The sequence below is a fragment of the Dreissena polymorpha genome, chromosome 2 (assembly GCF_020536995.1).
Source record: "Dreissena polymorpha isolate Duluth1 chromosome 2, UMN_Dpol_1.0, whole genome shotgun sequence".
Lineage (NCBI taxonomy): Eukaryota > Metazoa > Mollusca > Bivalvia > Myida > Dreissenidae > Dreissena > Dreissena polymorpha.
In genome coordinates, this window is record NC_068356.1 from 42,676,099 (window position 1) to 42,699,472 (window position 23,374).

General features: G+C 33.5%; 2 protein-coding genes across 4 annotated transcripts in view; one reads left to right on the forward strand and one right to left on the reverse strand.

Annotated features, from left to right (window-relative positions):
- Positions 1-23,374, forward strand: part of LOC127866801 (protein phosphatase 3 catalytic subunit alpha-like) — a 273,905-nt gene that overhangs the window by 233,164 nt on the left and 17,367 nt on the right. The window lies entirely within an intron of this gene.
- On the reverse strand, positions 5,141-23,237 carry LOC127866792 (uncharacterized). Of its 3 annotated transcripts, none has more exons than XM_052407603.1 (2): positions 23,100-23,237; positions 5,141-15,941 (listed from the first exon to the last, which is right to left on the reverse strand). In XM_052407603.1, the coding sequence occupies exon 2, from the start codon at positions 15,914-15,916 to the stop codon at positions 13,121-13,123; it is 2,796 nt and encodes a 931-aa protein (XP_052263563.1). In that variant the 5' UTR covers positions 15,917-15,941; positions 23,100-23,237; the 3' UTR covers positions 5,141-13,120. The 3 variants fall into 3 exon arrangements, with proteins under 3 accessions (XP_052263563.1, XP_052263562.1, XP_052263564.1); XM_052407602.1 differs by lacking the exon at positions 23,100-23,237 and adding an exon at positions 18,939-19,099; XM_052407604.1 differs by lacking the exon at positions 23,100-23,237 and adding an exon at positions 19,013-19,086.

The window sequence follows — 23,374 nt, forward strand, 5'->3', positions numbered from 1 at the left end:
TTTCGTCCCAGATTTGCCTGTGCAGCCCGTACAGGCTATTCAATGACGACATTTTCAGCCTTGACCGGATTTTTGCTCAGAGACTTATTTTAATTTCGACTCAAATAAGTCTGCGCTGACTGCACAGACTAATCTGTTACGACACATCACGCACATACATTAAGCCCCGTTTTCCCAGAACGCGGCTAATATCTTTTATCAGGGACCTATACAAACATGTTTGTATAGGCCCTTGGTGTTGTTTTTCATTCACGTGTATTGGAAAAAAAGAAAAATAATTTCTCATAAAGAAGGCATGATGAAGTTGCAATTGTGCACCAGCAGTAGTGTTAGTTTGGCGATTACTAGCATTAGTCATTCATAATTTGACACTCGCACTGCATAGACGATGTGGACATTTGTCCTGTTCTATATTTATTTATAACTAAGTAGAAAAATAAGCCATGTAACAACAAATTATCGAAGAGTTAAACAATGATTAAATGTTGAATATTAACATTGTAATAAAAAAGGATGTGTACATACTATTCTGTTGTATGCTGTTAATATGCTATTCAGACGGCTGTAAGCATGCTATACTAAATACAGGCAATATATTTTAAGCAGTCTTTTTTCATTTATTCTCTTGCTATCTGTCACGTTCACGTTTTCAATAACTAATTGAATGAAGGGGTACTTAAGGAAACCGATTTATATGACATGTGGTTTTGCTAAACAGCAGTGGTTGGTGCACGCGGTTCTCACCTAGGCGACCCGGGTAACATCCCCGGCGCACCTGAGTTTGGTTGGTGGTCATCATGCCGGACAGGTGGAGTTTCCTCCGGGGATTCCCTCCCACCACAACACAAGACCACACCAAACTGAATATCGATAAGTAAAAACTAAATTGCTGGATATTGCAGCTATTATCCAATATTTCGTGAATCTAGTTAGCAAATTACCGGTAGGTATGAGCTCTGGGTCACACCCCGTGCCCTCACATAATGCATCCTGAGCCCAGGAGGACCTCATATACTCATAAAATACACACACTAATAATGTGGTTTCGCTGTTATTCGGCCTATCTGTTAAGATGGTTGTTAGTGGTATTGCGATGAATGCATGTATATAAGAAGGCGTAAAATCAATCGGTCAGACCTTCAACTTGTTTTCAAGAGGGTATACTTGAAGTTTATAATATCAGTATTGTAGAACGTGAATAAAGGTGATGAATTCTATCATATACATTCATTCGGTTCTTACTAAATTACAAGAGTGTTTCTATGATTTTTTATCGAATCATAAGTTATAAAAACCACATCAGTCAGGCAGGCACGCAAACACATATAATGTGTTTTAATAGACACAAACGCACGCATGCACACACGTATGCACAATAAAGTTTAACATACACGTTTGTCCGCATCCATTTATTTCAGTGTAATCATCAACTATTCGGAATGTTATTGACCCGACGCTGATGTTTCGGTAACTTCGTTTTTTATTTGCGATCCCAGCTGGCATACTAATTCTAACAGTATTTTCAAAAATAAATTTGTCGGAAAAATATCCAGTAAACGAGACCAAATATCGACAAAACACAATATATTTCAAACAGTTTTAATGCACAAGTCTTAATAACTGTTCTATAAACGAGTATAGAATTAAATGTCCTTAAAAACCCATTTGATTTTTATTATTGAAATTCATAGTGCGTATCTAAACACACAATATCGTTGTTGTTTTTTCCCAGATAAATCTCACCTTTTTATAAGAAATCATCGTTTTATTTAATTTTTCTGGGAAGACACCTAAATAGTTAAACGCCTTATGTACGTAGAAAACATCCGCTCATCATCAGACCACGTATCATATGACACAGAACCATCACGTTGGTGACCTTTAATGAAATGAGTCGTGTTCTGAGAAAACTGGGCATAATGCATGTGCGTAAAGTGTCGTCCCAGGCAGTCCGCACAGGCTAATCAGGGACGACACTTTCCGTCTAAATTGGATTTTTGCTAAGAAGATACTTTATTTAATTCAAAAATGTCATAAAAGCGAAAAGTGTCGTCCCTGATTAGCCTGTGCGAACTGCACAGTCTAATCCTGGACGACACTTTACGCACATGCATTATGCCCAGTTTTCTCATAACACGACTCAAATAAATCATTTGCTTAAATCCTATTACAAAAAGAATACAACTACTTGTACCACATATTATTCATAAAACGGCCATAATAATTTAAAAACAACGATGATTAAAGCAAAGTGGTCCTTAAATGGGGTTGGGTTGGTAAAATTTGGTTGCCCATACAACGTGGATACGACAAACCATGTCGCCTTACTTTTATGTACGCACATACTACCATGTAATGCGAGCGCTATTTATCTAATGTTTATTTTTTGAAACGCAAAACAACAAATCCCGAATAGAATCAAGCACATTAAACGGACACGTTTAGGGAATTTAATAATTTTATTTACTCATTATTGCATCATGAGCAAAACAATTACACCCTTATCAAAATAGTTGTAACAAAAACAAAAAACAACTTCAACAACAAAACATTAAGGTATAACAATTGTTATTGAATATACTTTCCATACAAGTGAACGGTGCCCAAAATGTATTTTTGAAGTCAAACTGACTGTAAATGCCAGTCTTATCAAGTCTGACTATTTCTCGAATTAAAGCTGCTCATCCCGCTCATAACTAAGAATCCTTGCTTTTGTCAGGTATGTATATTAACATAAATATACCTGATTTTGTTGAAAAATCTCTCACTCAGAATATTATGTATTTTCAGTAGGGATGGCAACGAATACCGATTTCGGTATTCGAATATTCGGTCACCCTTCCGAACAAATATTCGGATATTCGGTCAACATCTGTTGGAAAAAAGTCAACTTTGTTTACCGTACCATTACTCCATGAATTCTACTTTCGTTTTTACCGGAAGTTCAACGGAAGTGACTAAATATTGACACAGCGTTGCCGTCGCTAATTCGAAGCTGATTTTGTTGATTACTTTTTATTGTTAAAATTGAATGACAAAAACTGTTTTTAAACTATTAATATCGTACATCAACAATAGAACCAGAAACATAATATTACATGACGACAAAATAATTATATTACAAAACAGTTAGATCTACATTGAATTAAAGCTGAACTTAAACGAGTTATGTATATAGCCACAACACACGTTGAACCTGTTTAACAGACTAAACAGTCAGTCTTTTAAAGTTGCCACGTTTAAAAGACACTTGGATCGGCGACTTCTTATCGGATGATGTCGTGAAATACTTCCAAGCCGCGGAAGGCGTAGGTGGCATTTTGCTTGGACAGATATTTACTTTATGCGTGTAGCAATTCTAATATTTTCAATTAAATGAGGGTGCAATACCTAAAACATTTCTTTAAGTATAATACCTGATTGAATATTGAGTAATTAATTAATGTTTGGACCATACGATACGCAAATACTCATTAGAGGTTGAGTAAATTATTTTTTAACAGCTTTTTTGCTGTTTTTGCTAATTTAAATTGAATGAAAACAAACAGTACACATACAATCCATTAAAGTAATTAAATGTTCAGAAATAGAATCTTTACAAATTCGATACGACCGATAAAAGCAATAAAAAGCTTATTATTTCACACACCCATTTGAGATTTAACAAATGTTTAAATAACATTATTTTGTGTATCTTCTTAAATATACTTCCCTTTATGTTCTGACGTTTAAAAAATATAGGTCAGCGAACTATTTTTGGAATTTTGAATTTTCTAAGCTTTCCTGATAACAAATATTCAAAACAAAAAAATAACTTCCGCCGTTTAAAAAGCAAAATCCCGCCAATCAATTCAAACACTTCAAATAAATATCATATTTTGTGACAGTATTGTAACATACTGCAAAAGAAATTAAACAAGGGCTGTTTGTAAAACATGCATGCCCCCCATATGGGCTCTCAGTTGTAGTGACAGCCATTTTGTAAATATGTTTTTTGTCACTGTGACCTTGACCTTTGACCTAGTGACTTGAAAATCAATAGGGGTCATCTGCGAGTCATGATCAATGTACCTATGAAGTTTCATGATCCTAGCCATAAGCTTTCTTGAGTTATCATCGGGAAACCATTTAACTATTTAAGGTCACTGTGACCTTGACCTTTGACCTGAAAATCAATAGGGGTCATCTGCGAGTTATGATCAATGTACCTATCAAGTTTCATGATCCTAGGCATAAGCGTTCTTGAGTTATCATCCGGAAACCATTTTACTATTTCGGGTCACCGTGACCTTGACCTTTGATCTAGTGACATCAAAATCAATAGGGGTCATCTGCGAGTCATGATCAATGTACCTATCAAGTTTCATGATCCTAAGCATAAGCGTTCTTGAGTTATCATCCGGAAACCATTTTACTATTTCGGGTCACCATGACCTTGACCTTTGACCTAGTGACCTGAAAATCAATAGGGATCATCTGCTAGTCATGATCAATCTACCTATCAAGTTTCATGATCCTAGGCATAAGCGTTCTTGAATTATCATCCGGAAACCATTTTACTATTTCGGGTCACAGTGACCTTGACCTTTGACCTAGTGACCTCAAAATCAATAGGGGTCATCTGCGAGTCATGATCAATGTACCTATGAAGTTTCATGATCATAGGCCTAATCGTTCTTGAGTTATCATCCGGAAACCACCTGGTGGACGGACCGACCGACCGACCGACCGACCGACCGACTTGTGCAAAGCAATATACCCCCTCTTCTTCGAAGGGGGGCATAATAATTAACCTTCGAAATTAAGTAATAACTAGATCTACATCTACGATCCTAACATGCCTTCGAATCCAAAATAGAGCGTCCTAAATTATGTGTTCGGGTTAACGTACGACATCCAATTGTTTTCATTGTTTTTTTTTTAATTTTCATATAATAATTTTAGCGGAAATGATGATGATATACATTTTACATTATACAACATATTTTGATATTAATCCCATTAATATATATATATATATGACCTAGTCCCAAACAAGATAAAGCAATAATATGTTGAAATTTAAAAATATAAGTTTATTTTCGCGATAAGAAATAATTAGGTTTACATTGTTCACTGAGAATAGTAACAACACTTATGATATGAATAATATATTTATTGTCTCATTTAGCCATTCGTACAAACATGGTATTGGACATGCAATTCATATAAACACTGTTTCAAATTTAGTTGGAAATAAACTAGTGAATCAAACTAGTGAATCTTTTGTCTTTATTTTGCTTCAACTGCGTAATGTAACATTGAAACAAATGACTATATGTTTGCTCTATAGCCAATACAGTCTACTAAATTGACTTCCTGATATTTGCTACATTTACCGGTACGGCAAATCTATTAAATACATAAACAGAACTTGTTCGGAGTATTAGTTTTGCAAGAAATGTATTTTTACCATAAGATAAATCATCTAAAATCATTTCTTCTTACATGATAAGAGTAATTTTCTAGTAAAAGACAGCTGTTGATCGATATGCTTCACATTTTATCAGAAGACTTATTAATTTAATGGTTAGTATGTACATTTCAATTGATGGATTCCTATAATTACGTTATGTGTATGTTATTAATATAAATACACTTCTAGTTGCCGACTCTAGGTACACTATTTCTTATAGCATAAAATGTCTGTATTTAAGCACGCTCGTATATATTGGCACTTTAACATAGATGCTTCCTTCAAAATCATTTGAATTTATATAATTATATACATGTCAAAAGAAAAACGCAGAGTGAGAGCAACAGCAATATAAATTAGTAAGATGTATAAAGGACACGGATACCCAAAATTGAACTGATGTCTTAAACTTTTCTAATTACTGATTTTATGGTTTATAATTAGTTAGAAAAGTTATACTTGTTGAATTAAATTTTAAGGATATGTTTTCATGAACTTTTGCAGTATTGACCTTTCGCCTTAAAATACAAAAGCAAACTTGATTTTGTGCATCATATTGTGTGTGTTTTTAAGTGCTTAATCATAGCATTCGCGAACATTAAAATAGACGGACACATTTCGCGACAGAGGGCTAAACCAACATCGGACTGTAAGGTGATTTCTGTATACAAACGCCACCGAATGGGAATTGGTGTACACTAATAATCAGAATGAATACACGTATAATTAGTATGAATGACATTAATGGCATTGGCTTAATGTTAATAAAGGGGTTCATCGACGTTAGATAAGAGACAAGCTCCGATGCAAACAAACGTGAAAAGCAATATAAATTCTCAGTGCAACTTAATTTTGAATGTTTTTCATTTGCTCTAATGTGAAATATTAAAAACGCCTAGAACCGTATGAATATGTTTTCAAGGTCCATGCAATGTTATTTCATGGTAGCTAAGAAACATTTTCAGTGCGACGTTTGTGAATGAACTTCGTCTTAACCTTCATGTATTGTCTAAAACTGGACACACAATTTAATACAAACAAAAAGGTACTATTTTGATATGTCAGCACTGTGCGCTTCTTACTATTTGGTAGAACGCGGCATCGATTAACCCATTTAACATGGTATTACTGTCTATGTTTAACAATTTCATATTTACACAATAAAACAGATACTTATAATGAAACTAACATTATTTACTAGAACTAGCATATGTTATAATTTTACTTATTTTGCGCACATAACACGGTCATTTTTTAAGTCCCTTTATGTGATACAAAAGCGAATAAATTCTTGATGTGGACAACGATCTAACATCTATATACATATATATATATTTATATATATATATATATATATATATATATATATATATATATATATATATATATATATATATATATATATGTTGATTTTAGAAGTATGCACTACGTTTCTTCACTACAACATAAATTCTTTTAGGGCTTTTTTTGTAAAAGTTTGTTTCAGTGTATTGGCAAAAACATCAAAGTATTCTTAGCGCAGAATTTTCACCTTCGTTTTCTCAGGAAGCAAAACTTAATATTGGTATTACACCAAAAACAAGAAGGTCATGATGGCCCTAAGGCGCTCACTGAAGTTCGAGGGAGACTTATCGTCGAACCATTTTCCTGAATTGAGCCATGAATGTGCCATCTAGCGAGGCAACAAGGTTAAGAGTTTACCTGGTGACCTACGTTTTTGAATTAATTTGAGCAAAATTTGAATCACGCCTTTATATTGTACTCATAAACAATCTGACCAAGCTTAATCAAGAATGAGTCATACTTATAGCCTGTTAAAGGACAACGTTTTTGTAAGAGTTGACCTAGATATATTGTTATTGGATGGACGTTACCCAGATTAAAATTCAGCCCTGATATTGTCAAGATAACTATTTTGACCAATTGTCAACAGGATTGAGATATAAATGTGGTCTTAACAGTGATACAAATGCTTTTCTAGCATCTGGCAATGTGACCTAGCTTTTGGACGCACATGCCCAAGTTTCCAACTCGGTCTATACATTATCAAAATTATGAAAATATACATTCTGACCACGTTTCATCAAACTTGAGTCATAAATGTGGCCTCTAAAGTAATACGAACGTTCTGTCTAAGATAAGACCTGGTAACCTAGTTTTCCAGATTATATCTCGGACTATAATCATTTTTTAGATAAACATTCTGATAAAATTTCATTAAGAGTGAGCTGTAAATGTGACCTGTACAGTGATTACAAGGTTTTTCTAAGATTTTACCTGGTATCCTAGCTTTATGATACCCATGATCTAACCTCGTTTCATTACGATAGGATTAAAAAATTCCCTCTTGTATGATAACAAGCTAAAAGTTGGCGACACATGACCAACGATGACGGTCGCCTGATATAGGGTGATCACAATAGTTCACCATATTGCAACATAAAGGAACTAAAAATCATAAAAATGCGATGGTTTAACAAATTTGGTAGTAAAACTATTAAAACAATTAATTATTTCAATTTTGAAATTATTTAAATTCATAACATGAATTAAAATAAAATCATAAACTTTAAACAATATGCATTTAAAATTACAGCAATTACAATGTCAGCAGCAATACATAGGAAATTACGACAAAAAAAACAAACAAAAAAAATTCAGCAACTTGAATATACATTATATGGATAATACTACATATACTACCTATGAAGAGTGATAAGACGTCTTTAAGGAATCCATTCAATAAAAAAAGAAATGCTTAATGGTAATTATATAAATATTAACAAGCATAGAAAAGTATCGACGTTTACTTTGGAATTTGAAAATGATGGTTGAATTGTAAAATGCAAAGTTGTTAAAAGCAATCGTGGGAGAAAATAAAATGTATTATTGTAATTCATGTTATTTCGCAAGGCATGTTTTTATTAAATCTTTTTCCTTTACTTGTTAAAATAGAAATTAATGTTTGCACGCGCTGTTGCATTTATAAGATTTATCCTTAAGTTGACCATAATTAAACAGGTAAAGTCCATTTAAGAAAATACAAATATTAATTTTCCCTTTACTAGTAAACGTTATTTAAAACTGTGATATATACGTTTCTATTTTATTCCTATGCTTGTTAAGAAATTAACAACTCAAGACAAACAACTATTTCTAAAATAGCCACTCATAAAAGTATGCATAATAACCGCATAATACATTTTATGAGGAAACATAATACCAACTGACACGTAAATAGTGTCTACCTCCAACACATGCATGAAGGCTTATCCACAATGCAATACTATTTTCATTAATAATGTACGTGTGCATCTAGACATGTATTAGTAAAATATGGCACGATGCAGAAAAATAACGTAAATTTCATAACTCTTGATTAAAATTTCTACATTTGTAGGTAAACAATCAAATAAAGCTTACTCACATTATTAAAATCCATATTAATCATTACTGCAGTGTCCGACAAACCCATTGCCGTAAATTCGGACAGTACTTAAAGTCGGACACAAGTAAATAAATGATTTAATACTCTTGATTTCTTGAAACTCGGTATTTGTTGTTAAAAAGGGCAATTGCATTGATTAACACCATACGAGTCAATCGTATTGATCATCTAAAGCTTTATTTACGTTTCCAACTTAACGTGCTGTCCGAATTTAAGTACACATACATGTGCACATACATGTAATATCTACATACATATATGATTTTCTTTGGTTTGGTACATTTACATTTAACTACACGGTGCCTGTACTGTAACATTAATTAACGATATTTACTGTGTACATCAGACTACTTGCTGTATTATTTATATGTATGTATACATATTATGTATATGTAAATGAAGAAATAAAACAAGGGACAAAATTGTCACAAAACCAGGTTTTCATTGTGAAAAAAAATCTGATAAAGGGAGACAACTCAAACTGAACTTTTGAAATGAACAAACAAAATTAACCCCCTTTGTAAGTTTGTTTTAAAATAAATCTATTTTTAGTCGTGGCGACCTTGACATTGGAGATATTGACGTGATTCTTTCGTGCGACACACCGTCCCATGATGGTGAACAAATGTGCCAAATGATTTTAAAATCTCATAATGAATGACATAGTTATAGCCCAGACAAGCTCATTTATGGCTATTTTTTACCTTTGAACTCAAAGTGTGACCTTGACCTTGGAGATATTGACGTAATTTTTTCGCGCGACACACCGTCTAATGATGGTTAACAAATGTGCCAAATGATTTTAAAATCTCACAATGAACGACAAAGTTATGGCCCGGACAAGCTTGTTCCGCCCGCCCGCCAGCCCGCCAGCCCACCAGCCAGCCAGCCCGCCCGCATTCGCCAATCTAATAACCAGTTTTTTCCTTCGGAAAACCTGGTTAATAAAGATGAAAACCTGCCTCCTTTCATTTTGTAGGAAAATTTGATGGGCTACCAAATATTTTTATTGGTAGCCCAGTGGGCTACCTGAAAAATAAGAAATTTGTCGGACACTGCATTACTATTACTTAATATCATATTCAGATCACTTCAATGCATCTCAATTATTATAACACACAAATACACATGTAGCAAATTGTAAAATTAGTGATAATTGTATAATTAATATTTACTGAAAACAAAAATTAATGCATACAAATTCCTTATTCAAACGCATGTTTGACCAACAGATTTTAATACAGACATTAAGATATACATGAATAGTATGCATGGATAATATTACAATGTTATCGTATTAAATAAGCAATTTAAAACAAAACATGTTTAATAACTACATTAAGCGAAACATCATTTTAATATGTTTTACTCCATGTTTTTTACTAAAAACATGGAGACCTTAAACAATTACTCAATATATTCTGTAAAAATGTACTGATATATGGCGAACAATTCGCTTCAAAAAGCAATATATACACCAGATACACTGTATAACAACATAAACTACATTTATCTTGTAGAAATTCATACACCTGGTAAAAAAAACTACTAGCTTTTCATTGAATTAGGACATAAGTTTCTTTCAAAAAGCTCGAAAGTTCTGTTTTTGTCACATGTGAAAAACGATGTAAACCAATAATTCTATTAGAAATTTCCATATTCCTTTGCAATTCAGTTTATTGTTTCTTTTTACAATAACACGATGTTTTTTTTATTTTGCATAACTTTGTACATATGTTTAAAATGCGTTTCCATTGGCTAGATCTTAACTGCAGTATATATCCAGCAAATCACGTTGAACGTTACATCACCTGACAAGTTACATAAACATTTCGAAATATTGTAGATAATAAACATAAATTTACTATTTAAAGTGTTCTTATACACATTAAAGTCATTACAATTGTTTAGTTTGATTCATTAATTGTCAAAGTATTATCATAAAAGGTTAAATTTGCATAACGCCTTTATAATTATAAAATCATGGAGCAATATGTGCCAAAGAGGAAATTATCATCGAACGTTTGTTCAAAATAAAACTATAAACACGTTTGCTACTGTCAATAAAGTTAACTTTAGGAAAACACCAGTTTAGTCTATAAGTATACAGTTTATTTGCATAGTTATTAATATTGGGAGTGATTTATTTCGCTATTGTTCAAACCAACATATTTTGCAGGGATTATTACAGTTGTATCAGTTGTTTATATTTTAAAGAATACACAGAGTACTTTCATTATAGGCCAATGTTACTGAAAAGCATATTGGTAAAGTACCTTTCTAAAACCACTAAAACAAAAATTTAACGCTATTTTTTAGGCAAATCTTTAAATAAAATAACATTCAACAATATTCATAACACAACACGTTGTGTTGATTGTTTTAAATAATTGTTAATTAACAAACATATTAATTTTTAATAAAGAGGAATTTTAAAACAATAAATATCCATACACAACATGAGACAATTGTCGGATTGATAAACATACTTTGTAACACATTTATCATGAGATATCAACATCATGCCCATAGTTTTCATGATTTGTTAGTCAATCACATTCTCTGCTTACTTGTCACCTGGCACATGTCTTTAAAACCAATACCGGGGAGGTGCTTCCTATGTAAATTTGATAATACAAGCATATTGGTCAAAGACGTTTACTTCCCCTGAATGTTCTTACATAAATATTTCTTTACCTACTAACATCCGACATACTTCATGTTGTTTATTAGACAGCATGATATTGATGTCTATACATCAGTTCAACAGAAAAGTTTGAATTAATATAAAGTGTTTTGCATAAATGAAGTTTTAAAGTGCTTAACATTTTCACACTCATCCAAGCAAACCCTTTAATATAACTGAATACTCTACATCAAGTTCATAAGAACATTTAATATAATATACTTCAATCGTAGTTTTTTTGTTAAACACGTATTACTTTCACTAGTACGTCGCATTTTATCGAACGCCCAATTACTCCATTTAGCTAAACAATTCTTTATATCGAAATTTAAACATCAATTTGCGTCTCTTGCTTACTGCGAGATATAGGAAACAAGAACAAAATGATTTATTTCTAAAGCATGTAGAAATAATACAAATAAAAATCATTTTTAACTAATTTACAAAAAATCACACGTACACATTAATAACAAAACCTCCAATGTTTAAATATGTTGCAGAAAAACACATGATATCAAGAAACACTTTATGATAAAAAAAAGAGTTTATATAGAAGTATTAAATGTCGTGGGTTCTACGATTTTGAATAAACAATAACACCCAACTCCAGCGCAAAAGTCCCTAATCACAATGTACAACTTTAACAACATCCTTTTCACGAAAACAACAACACGTTGTTTAGTCGCGTCTGTACCAGATACATATAAATATCAATTGTATAATAAATGCACACTGATTACGACGTGCAAATAAACACGCATGCACGAACGAATACACATACACACATGCGCGATTTATGACCAAATGAACATGGTTAATTCATTAAAATGCTCAACAACTGCAGAAGATTATTACAAGAAAATATACAAAAACACTTTTTTTAGAGTTTACAAGAATATAAGAATATGCTATGACTTTGGTTTGAAACATTCTGTATATGTTCTTTTCACAAATATACTCCCAATTAAATTGACATGTCTGCTGTAGAAAACAATTGAAAAATAATCTGCATTAAATGTATTTCGTTATGTTTAAAAGATTGAACAAAAACACACTACGTTGAAAAAGCTTTGCACCTTCACTCCACTATATCTGCAGTATGAGGCTATATAATTATAATTAAAAAACTATAACAAACACACACAAGAAAATTCCTGGGATATCAACTTTAAGAAATGAGTTGCCCAGCAATATAGGTGCAAATGTCTTTAGAGCCCCTTTTTATTTATCTATACCTGCATTCAAGGACTTAAGTTCAGACTAAATTACTTAATTAACAACGAGGCACCAACACCATAGTCAATCCATGGACACAAGACGTATCGTGTGTGTCACTAATTTACAAATTGTGATAAAAAAGACCGTCAGCTGAACACTGAGTGTATTTCACAAAATCCACACGAATACACAAATAGGAAATTCCTAACGCAGATGTTTCTTGGGAATCTTTGTTTATCCTTCTTCACAATTGGATACAGAGATATCGAGAACAATATGTTGTTTATATGCTTGCTGTGGAAGCATCATCATTTTAGTGATTTAGAATAGCAGCCTGCATGGCTTTTTGAAGATTTTGCAGTGTTGCAGTCTTTCCTTCCTTGTCCTTCCACATCACCATGTATCTAAACACAAACGTACTACGATTCTTTTTACATTCCTTCTCATTATTTAGTTGTTCCATTTCCGCATCGGTCAATCCCAGTTCAATGCCCAACATCCAGTATTCTTTACCGACCATCTTGGCAGCCTTAGTCAGATCACTTTCCTCGACTGGTCTATTCAAATCATCATCATTTTGCATTCGATCTAATGCTTCCTTGTACCAGTCCTTCATCGCCTCTTCTCTTCCTACCGCATGCTGTTCCGGACATGCCGTGCAAGACAATTCACGATTATACACGAAATCCTTCACCCTAAACATGCCTGCATTGTACGAAGACTCTTTCATGTATGGGCATTGAATGTTCTCATCCAATTTTCTAGCAGTCCAGGGATTCTCCAATGATTGAGCAACAAAGTTTTCCAAACTGTGTCTGAGTTTGCGTCTTACACCATGACACAACTTGAAATCAAATTCAAATAAGGGCTCCTTCGAACAAGATGATATTCGTGCGTAAATAATGTGATCTTTGTACCAGATTGTCAAACGATAAGTTGCACGAATTTCAAACACTGCAAGCCCATTGTACAACAGATTTTTTCCTTTTTGTTGGCTGATAGGCCAAGTGCGAATACACACAGCAACAAGTCGGTAGAAAAAAGATGGTGGCATGAAATTATCAATGAACACAAAACATAGAACTGGCGTTTTCTTGCAATTTTCCGGTGAAGTAAACTGGACTATGGGAGGTGGTGGGTTCTTCAGACGACACGGAACAATATGAAAATCTAAAAAATTGACATTCAATTCTTCAGCTGCATCAGAAGTTTCTTGTTCAGGTTCTTCGAGAGCATCGATTTCTTTGCATTCTTCAGGTTTTAAGGGTTTTGCCATAACATCTAGTTGCTCCATGTACATCATGATATGCTGTCTATTTTCTTCAATATTCGGTGGGGCATTGTCCATAATTTCACTGAAAATCTCTGGTTTTAGAATAGCATTTTTCTTGTATTCACTCCATTGTACGCTCAATTGAGGATCTTTATTCTTTATATGCGAGATAAAACACTTGAATACCTCAATGATCCACTGGGGTGCAAGAACAACCAAATGTTTCAGTTGATCTGTGTTGAAATATAAAATATTGCCATGCCTATGTTGAATGTCCAAAAACAAATCTAGTTCTTTTTCAATAACTGGGTGAACATTTGATTGATTTTCTGCATTAACTTCATTTCTCTGTAGTAGTTGTTTTCCACTGTCTCTCAATTTGTCAAGAGACTGTTCCATCTGGATCCATCTTACAGGATAGTTTTCATTCCAAAATTCCTGCTTCTCTGCCAGACGTCGAATTTCTTTTCGTATCTGTTTGAAAACAGGATCATCAGAAGTTAAATTATTCACCAAGTATTTTTTCCTATGAATATGCCGCAAGATTTTTGTACCTCTAAATGCTTGCAGTGCTTTTTCAAAATATTTATCTTTCTTGACCTCTTTCTCCTCGTCAGAACCCTCCATTTTATCTTTATGAGTACCAACTAAAATCACAGTTGGTTTTATATTTCCTGTCATAGACCTATAACCGCTGTACATGTGGATTGCATTCAGCCAAAACTTAAATACATCCAAATATTTACATTCTTCACTCAAACCACACCATATTCCACTTGTTTCATCTTCTTGTATACACTCATCCAACTTTTTAGTCATGTCCATAAGAACAAGATATATAGACCTCTTATTCAGGAAGAATTGATGGGTAGAATAGTACAGTGTCTGACCTGCAAAATCCCAAACAGATACAGTGATGCCTGTCGTTGCAACAGGAACAGGTATATTGACGATAACATCCTCACTAACTTCAGGTACCTTCTTAGCAAGTTCAATTATGCCTCTTATTCCCTCATCGTCTTTACGTTCTTCGACGTGTTTCTTTATTTCTTCTAAAGCATCTGTTGGTTTCTCAGTAACCGAGTCGTTAACTTCAGAGTCAGGGGTGGTTTCGTCTAAGGTAGACGGTATACATGAAGAAAAATCATCGACTGTTGGCGTATGAATGGCTTCCTTAAAAGCGGCTTGATATCTAATCTTATATTTGGCTTCTTTTTGGTCTTTATCTAAGCACCAGTCGCCATTTTCCATCAGCTGACATCTTCGCAGTTCAATAACTTCAGTGCTAACAGGTTTTAAATTTTCGTCCCTTAAGTCTTTAATCAGATTTTTAACAAGGGACGTTTTTCCCACACCAAACATGCCAACGACCATAAGGCGGATATTCTTAACTTTTTCGGAGCCATCTTTAAGAGCTTTGGCGAAAATTTCAGCAGACTGGGCATCCAGCTGTTTAAGATCACTCGGAAACTGATCTATCATCTCGTCTGCTGTCGAAGCGATATCCACATTGTAAACACTTTTCATAACATATCTAGTGACATTTGTATGATTCCACATCAAGAGCAGTATGTTAATGATATCTTTAGTCTTACTGACCGAAAACGGGGTCGTGAAACCTAGATTATTAACAAACTCTCTCGTCTTGCCTGTCAAAACCAGGTAATCCTTGTCTTCGAGAAGTGATTCATTTGCAATCGTCTCAACAATAAATCTTAATTTTTTTGTCTGATCTTCATCATTTGATATTTCTTTTGCCACTGACTGTAAAACACGGGCACTTGCAAGCGCTTCCGGATCAATACCCTCAGTTGAAATTTCTTCTTGGTCGCCCATTATTTTAAAAATAATGTAGCATATCCTGAAATATTTAAAGAACACTTTTAGGACGACTTGTTGATGTTAACTACATATATAATAAACACGTGAGTTTTGTGGTCAAAGTAACAAAGTATGTAGGGAACCACAGTTCGATTATACAACGAATTTTGGACATATTATTCTTCTCACTTCTCATCTTTAAGCTTTGGTGATCTTCATAAGAATGGACTGCAACAATTTAAATAATTTTAGATGAGGATCCCCCAAGAATAATGTCTGAGAAGTTTGGTGAAAATTCGCAATGAAGATTATGAATTATGATCCTTTGATGTAAATTGTCGACGACGGACGACATATGACGGACGGATAACGCATGCACGAAACGACGAGCGCTGTCCACAAACCATAAGCTAACCATGGGCATTTTGTGCTCAGGTAAGCTAAATGAACAATTGAAATCGGTCGCATAATAACACTTTAGTAATTATTAAATGCATGTTTTTTGTAACCACATAATGTCGTACCACGCATAGAGTAAATTTTTCATTCGAACCAATCGCTTTAAACAATTATGATGATGTCAACACTTGTTTCGTTAAATATACGTCGTTTTCTTTCATTCCAATTGATGCCATTGCAATTTATGCGCTCAATAAATTTTGCGCGAATGAGGCTCTATTAATCAAGTTCCATGATCATATCATGCAAACCTTTTTCAGGGTCAATTCAACGTGTGTAATATTTATTTGACAGTTTTAATCTTTTTTTTAATGCATCATGTATTACAAACACATGTATAACTTGTTTATAAATACATTGAATATTTATATTCATTCCCAAGAAAAGTTACATAATTCATGTACTTTCTTTGCCGTTTGCTATTTTGTGTCCGATTTGTTTGCCGTTTAATCTTTATAAAGAAAACATTATTTTTGGAACTTTTAATAGTAAATAGGAAAATACTTGTAGATTTTATGGAGACACATAAGGTCTGAAATGCAACCAATAATTGCATGCCAAAGGCTTGATATGTCACGTTGGTGTGGAGTTTTTTCATTTAGTTCCCGTAGACAGCTTGACAGAAAAAGAGGGAGGGATGGAGAGGACAGACCTCTAGACCAAAGGGAATATCAACTTTCTTGATCATGGGCATGATAGACCCCCAGACCAAAGTATATATCAAATGTCTTGATTATATATTGTATAGTGTTTGAGTGATTAGAAAATGAAGTCGTTTCCCTTATAAGTTTCAAAAACCAGACTTTTGACATCTTAAACTTCTCTTCGCCGTCAGTATCTAAGTATCGTCATTAAAGGATCGCCATTAGTTTTCCCTGAGGGGGACAGACATGTAGTCCTTTAATTGAAATACCGATAAGAGGACTGATTATTGAAGTAAGATGGCTCTGATGGTCATTAAATGCTCACCTGAGTTCTAGCTTCAAAATGGTTGAAGATTTGTCCTGGTGACCTAGTTTTTGTCTCCGCTAGACCTGGATTCAAACTGGGCCTTAATTGTAAGATGAACAATCGAACCAAGTTTCATCACGACCGAGTTAGAAATGTGGGTCTTAATGGTAAAATATAATGTTAAATTATCACCTGATAACCTTAGTTTCGACGCATGTGACAAAGATAAAACTTTGCTAAACTATTGTCTGAGTCAATATACCCATTCTGGACAAGTTTCATCGAGAATGACATAAGATTTGACGTGATCCAAATTGTAACTCGACTTGTGAACATTAACATTCTGACCAAGCCTCATAAAACGTAGTCAAAAGTGCGGCCTCTGGAATGGTTTCAATATTTGTCTAAAATTTGACCTCATCAACTAGTTTCTGGACGCACCTGACCCATTATCGAATTAGGCATAGATATTGTGAGAAAAACATTAGTATCAAATTTATCAAAATAACTCATCAATGTTGCCTCAAGAGTGGTTACAAAGATTTTTACCTGGCGATCTTATATTTTGACGCACTTTACCAAGTTTTGAACTGGCATCGATATTGTCAAGATTTGAAGATTAACCTTTCTACAATGTTTCATCAAGATTGGATGACAAATGTTGCTCAGCAATCGATAATAAGGTAAACGTTGACGACGCACGACATCGGATAATGGCACAAGCACACCATGAGCACTTCGTTCTCAGGTCAGTTAATATACCAGTTTGATGTTTAAACATTTTCAGTCAAAGTTGTGACTATTTTGTTTGAAGCGTATGTAGTTAAAACTTTTTTTTACTTTTTAAAAGTAATCTTAAGACACATACGCGCAGTTGATAGTGTTGTCTTCTGGCATTTTATCGAAAATCTGTTAAGTTTTGAAATGACAGCTGTTTAAGGCTTTAACTCTTACACGCATATGTTGCTGATTTGTTCAACAATAGTTATTCGCCAGAGTTAAATTAATGTTGAATTATTTTTAAATATTACTTGTCTTTGGTAAGCCAGTCCAAATAAACTAGTATCATTACTGGTGCATTACAAAACTATTTATCTTGCCATAAATCGTTTCAATGTTTTTCAAATACCCAACTTCATATCCTGTTACCCATGCGCATTAACCGTGAAGTGAGTTTATAATGGTAAATGCAAAGCAAGTCAATTATCTACATTTAACAATCTCAATTTAAGTGTGTGTAGTACGTAGATTCGACTGTACATTATTGCTATTGCGTGCTGTAATTTCCACTCGACCTTCAGACATTTACCATGATATAAATTCAATAAATGAATATTTATAACACTAAAATCAGTTTTTTAGCAAGGGCGATTTATGTGTAACGATACTAATAAAGCTAAACACTTATTTAAAAAAGTCACTGTAAATATAACCTCGATATTAAGTTTAAAAATGCATTTCATTTGGATGGTATTAAGACATATTATATGTTGCCTTTTTTATTGTAAACAACCTATTAATAGAAAACACATTATTAAAAATAATGCAATGTTTTATTAGCGTGTGACAAGTCGTGCTACAAAAACGGTTCAATGACAATGACAAAATATAATATAAAAGTGCTTACAATTTACGCCAGCAAAAGTGAAGATACCCGACTACATCTGTTTCATTCCGAATTGCCAATCAATAATCACGTACTATTTATTATATAAATGCAGTTTTGCGATTAATGAAACCCATTATATTGACGATTTTGTTTTCATTATTTTCCTGTGTAGTTTCGATTTCAAAAGAGGAAGTGAGACAAATTAATGTCAAGGCTACACCACACGAAACATCAACACAACATAACTAAATTCAGAGTCGTTAAAGTAAATAACATTTTATAAGTAAATTGAAACGAATTTTACACTATTTGAGTAGTGCTGAAAACTGTATAAGAAACGTTGGTCTTAAAAGGAACCACACGGATGTTACGGTCAGAATTTGTAACGATTCGCCACATATTTGTCTCGCTCTTGGATAGTCAAGAAAATATAGGTTTTAATTGTTTTGATAAAGAATAGTTGAAAGAAAATAAATGGACACTTATCATATTGTATGTACAGAATAAAAATAAAAGTTGCACTTGTGCATTTATGACATTACATGATAAACAACTGAATAATTTTCTAATTGTTTCGATTTATTATGCATCTCAAATTAGCATATTGAACATGGTGACAAGTAACCTAGATTTAACATGTATCAAATCACGTAAACCGCAGATAACACTGGTCCATAAATGTTTATCGCGGGTTTGGGAAACGTCGCTGTGTAAATGGGTTCAATCAATATAATCCTTACGATTTCAACAAAAAGAGTTGTTATGTTGTTTCTTGAACAATGTTACAATGATACTGTTATCTCGTTAGTTCTCTCTCTCTCTCTCCCTTCCTCCTTTCCTACCTCCCTACATAGAGACGGAATTTGTTGACGCATGGGACCCAGATTCAAACTCGTTCTACTTATTGCCAAGATAAACATGTTTAATAAAAATTGCGTAATATATATGGTCTCTAGAGTGTTAACTACAGTTTAGATTCTTACTACCATCAAAATAAAGCATTGCACAGTGCCACATTTTCATGTTTTGAATTATTTCGCGCGCTATAATGAAAAGACAAAGACAACATGCAATGTGTGTACATAGATGGAATATTATTGATGGATTATAATTAAAGTTATGTTGAAGTTTTAACATTGTCGTGGTTCAGATATTTGTTTGCGTAAAAAGCTTTAACTATGATATACGGTAAGTAATCCAAATATTTTAGTAAACCATTGATATAAATGAGAATTACGGTAATATGCAAACTCCGGAAATAGTTGATATCTTATGTGTAAAATGTATGCAGTGAACATGAAGGAAATAATAATGTATTATCGTTTAGAAAAATAACTACTCTATCACCTTTTTAAAAGCTGCATATAAGATACGATTTATAGTTGTGTTTGTGGCAATCAGGAATAGTTCTTTGCTCCGGAGGTCTAAAGTTTGGACATTTAATTTGTAGGTTTAAGGATCGAATTTTCGATTTTGTTCCGAAATAAGAAACTAATAATCGAATATATTTTTCAACATTATTTCCCATACCTAGTTTAATAAATTTCGCCAGTGTGTAATTGATATTGTGTTCGCCTAGCGACCCTGAGGTGAGGTCAATATTTTGATACCCATTGAGGGAACGTTCTTTAAATCGTCCCCAACGACACCAAGTACTTGTTCTAGGCCAAGGGAACGGACTTGAGAGCGTTTCAATAAGCCTGATGCCTTTAATGCAATCGAACAAATTTAAATAGGTTTCAACTATTTTTTTCGCGGGAACGGGGCTCAATTAATCAAGTTTGATGATCATATCATGAGACATAATTTAGTTTGTTTAAAGAAATGGGCCACTTATTTGTTCTAAATAGTTATTTAACAGCTTTAAAAATTTTCTTTTCATTCATTCTGCATTACTAAACACGTGTATTCATTAAATTCTCACTTGAGTTCGAGGTTCACAAATGTTTGTTTCTTATTTCACGATGGTGTGGATTTATATTTAGTTTCCGCAGGCAGCTAGAAGGAAAAGACACGGGGATTGAAAGAACCAAAGGGGTATATCAACTTTCTTTATCACATATTGTATATTTAAATAGAGTGATAATCAATTTAAGTCGTTTCGCTTTTAAGTTTCAAAAACCAGACTTTAGACATCTGGCATACATTTAAACTTCTCTTCGCCGTCAGTGTCAAAGTATCGTCATCAAAGTATCGCCATTAGTTTTCCCTGAGGAGGACAAACATGTAGTCCCATAATTGAGATACCAAAAAGAGGACTGATTATCGAAATAAGATGGCTCTGATGGTAATTAAATGCTCTACTGAGTTCAAGCTTCCAAAGGGTTGAAGATTTGACCTGGTGACCTAGTTTTTGTCCCCGCTAGGCCCGGATTCAAACTGGGCCAATATTTTTTTATGATAAACAATCAAACCAAGATTTATCATGATTGAGTACTTAATGTAAACTTTAGAGGGTAACACGTTATTTTAAATTTTCACCAGGTTACTTAGTTAAGACGCATGGGACAAACATAAACGTGGGCCAAGATATTGTCTGAGTCAATATTACTATTCTGATCAAGTTTCATTGAGACTGAATTATACATAGATTGGAAAAGCAGTGTATATAAGATTTTACCCGTTGACACAGTTTTTAGAAGCATGTAAACTACTTTTGAAGTAGGCCTAAATATAAAGATAAAAAATGTGACCGAGTGTTATCAAGTTTGCGTCTTAATTCCTGCATATAGAGTGGTTATAATCTTTAGCTAAACTTTGATCGTGTTACCTGGATTGGACGCAGATGACCCAGATTTAAACTCGGCATAGATATTGTCAACATTAACATTTGTCCAAGTTTAAACAATGTGTAGCAATACATATTGACTCTATCGTGGTTCCAATGTTTTTCAACGATTTTACTAGTTGAACTTATTTTCGAACGCGCGTGATCCAAAGTTGATCTCGACTTGTCAAAATAAACATTCTTACCAAGTATCGAGATTGAGTCATGTGCGGCCTCTAGAGTGGTTTAAATGTTTCTTCTTCTTATTTAACCTTGTGGCTGGACGCACGTGGTCCCGAGTCGAACTAGGAATATATATTGTTATGAGAAAAATTATTACTATGTTTAATCAAGATAAGTCATTAATGTTTCCTCAAGAGTGGTGACAATGTTTTTATAAAGACTTTACCTGGTGACGTTATATTTTGACGCACTTGATCAAGATTTGAACCGGCCTAGATATTGTCAAGATAAACATTTCGACAAAGCTTTCTCAAGATTGGATGACCACCACGTCAGATAATTGCTAAAATACCTGCGATATTTTTTCAAAATAAAGCTCAAAGTTGTTAATATGTTGTATGAAGCGTATGTAGTTTTAAAAAAATTAGTTAAATCACATTATTTTTAAAGCACATTCGCGTACTTACTTAAGTTTACTGTCATTTTATCGAAAACATGCCAAGTCGTGAATAAGTATTGTTTAAGGTTTTTACACTTACACTTAAAACTTTTGTGCTGGTATGTTTGACAATATATACTTGCCATAATTGATTTATTGTTGAATGATTGTAAAATATGTACTTGTCTCATATAAGCCAGTCCAAATCAACTAGTATCGTTACTGGTTAAATAAGAAACCATTGACATAGTCGTCAATCGTTTCAATGTTTTACCAATACCCAGAATTCTGTCATGTTACCCATTCGCATACACCATGAAGTGAGCTTATATTGGTAAATGCAAAGCAAGTGTTAATGATCTACGTTTTAACATATCAATGCCATTGTTTGTAGTACGTAGATACAATTGTAAATGTAAATTTTTGCATGTTGTTATCTCCACACTTTTGGTTTAAACATAATTATAATATGAATGCAGTAAAACTCTTCAGTCAGGTTAATAGTCAAGGCGAGGTAAATGTAGAGATACTCATAAAGCTAAATAATAGCTTACTGTAAACAGTCGACGTTGAATCGACATAAAGTTTAAAAATCCATTCCGTGTTCGTGGTGTTAAGACAGATAATGTGTTTTTTCGGGCCGGGCAGCCAATTAAAAGAAAACACCTTCTAACAAGTAATTTACTAGATTATCAGCACATAACCAGTCGGGCTACACAACGGTTGAAGGACATGAAATATATATGCATTAAAAAAGGCCTAAAATTTACGCAAGCATACATGCAGATACCTGATTAAATCTGTTTTATTCCATATGTGTATTGCCGATCAATAATCACGTGCTTTATATTTTATATATACAGTATAACGATTGATATAACCAATTATTTTGGCGATTTTGGTTTCATTATTTTTCTGTGCACTTTCGATTTCAAAAGAGGAAGTTAGTTGAATAAATTTCAAGGCTACACCACCCGAAACACCACCATAATAGAATAAAAGGACGTATGCTGCAGTTCTTATGATTTTCTATGTCATAGAATTCGGTATACATAGAATTTGTAT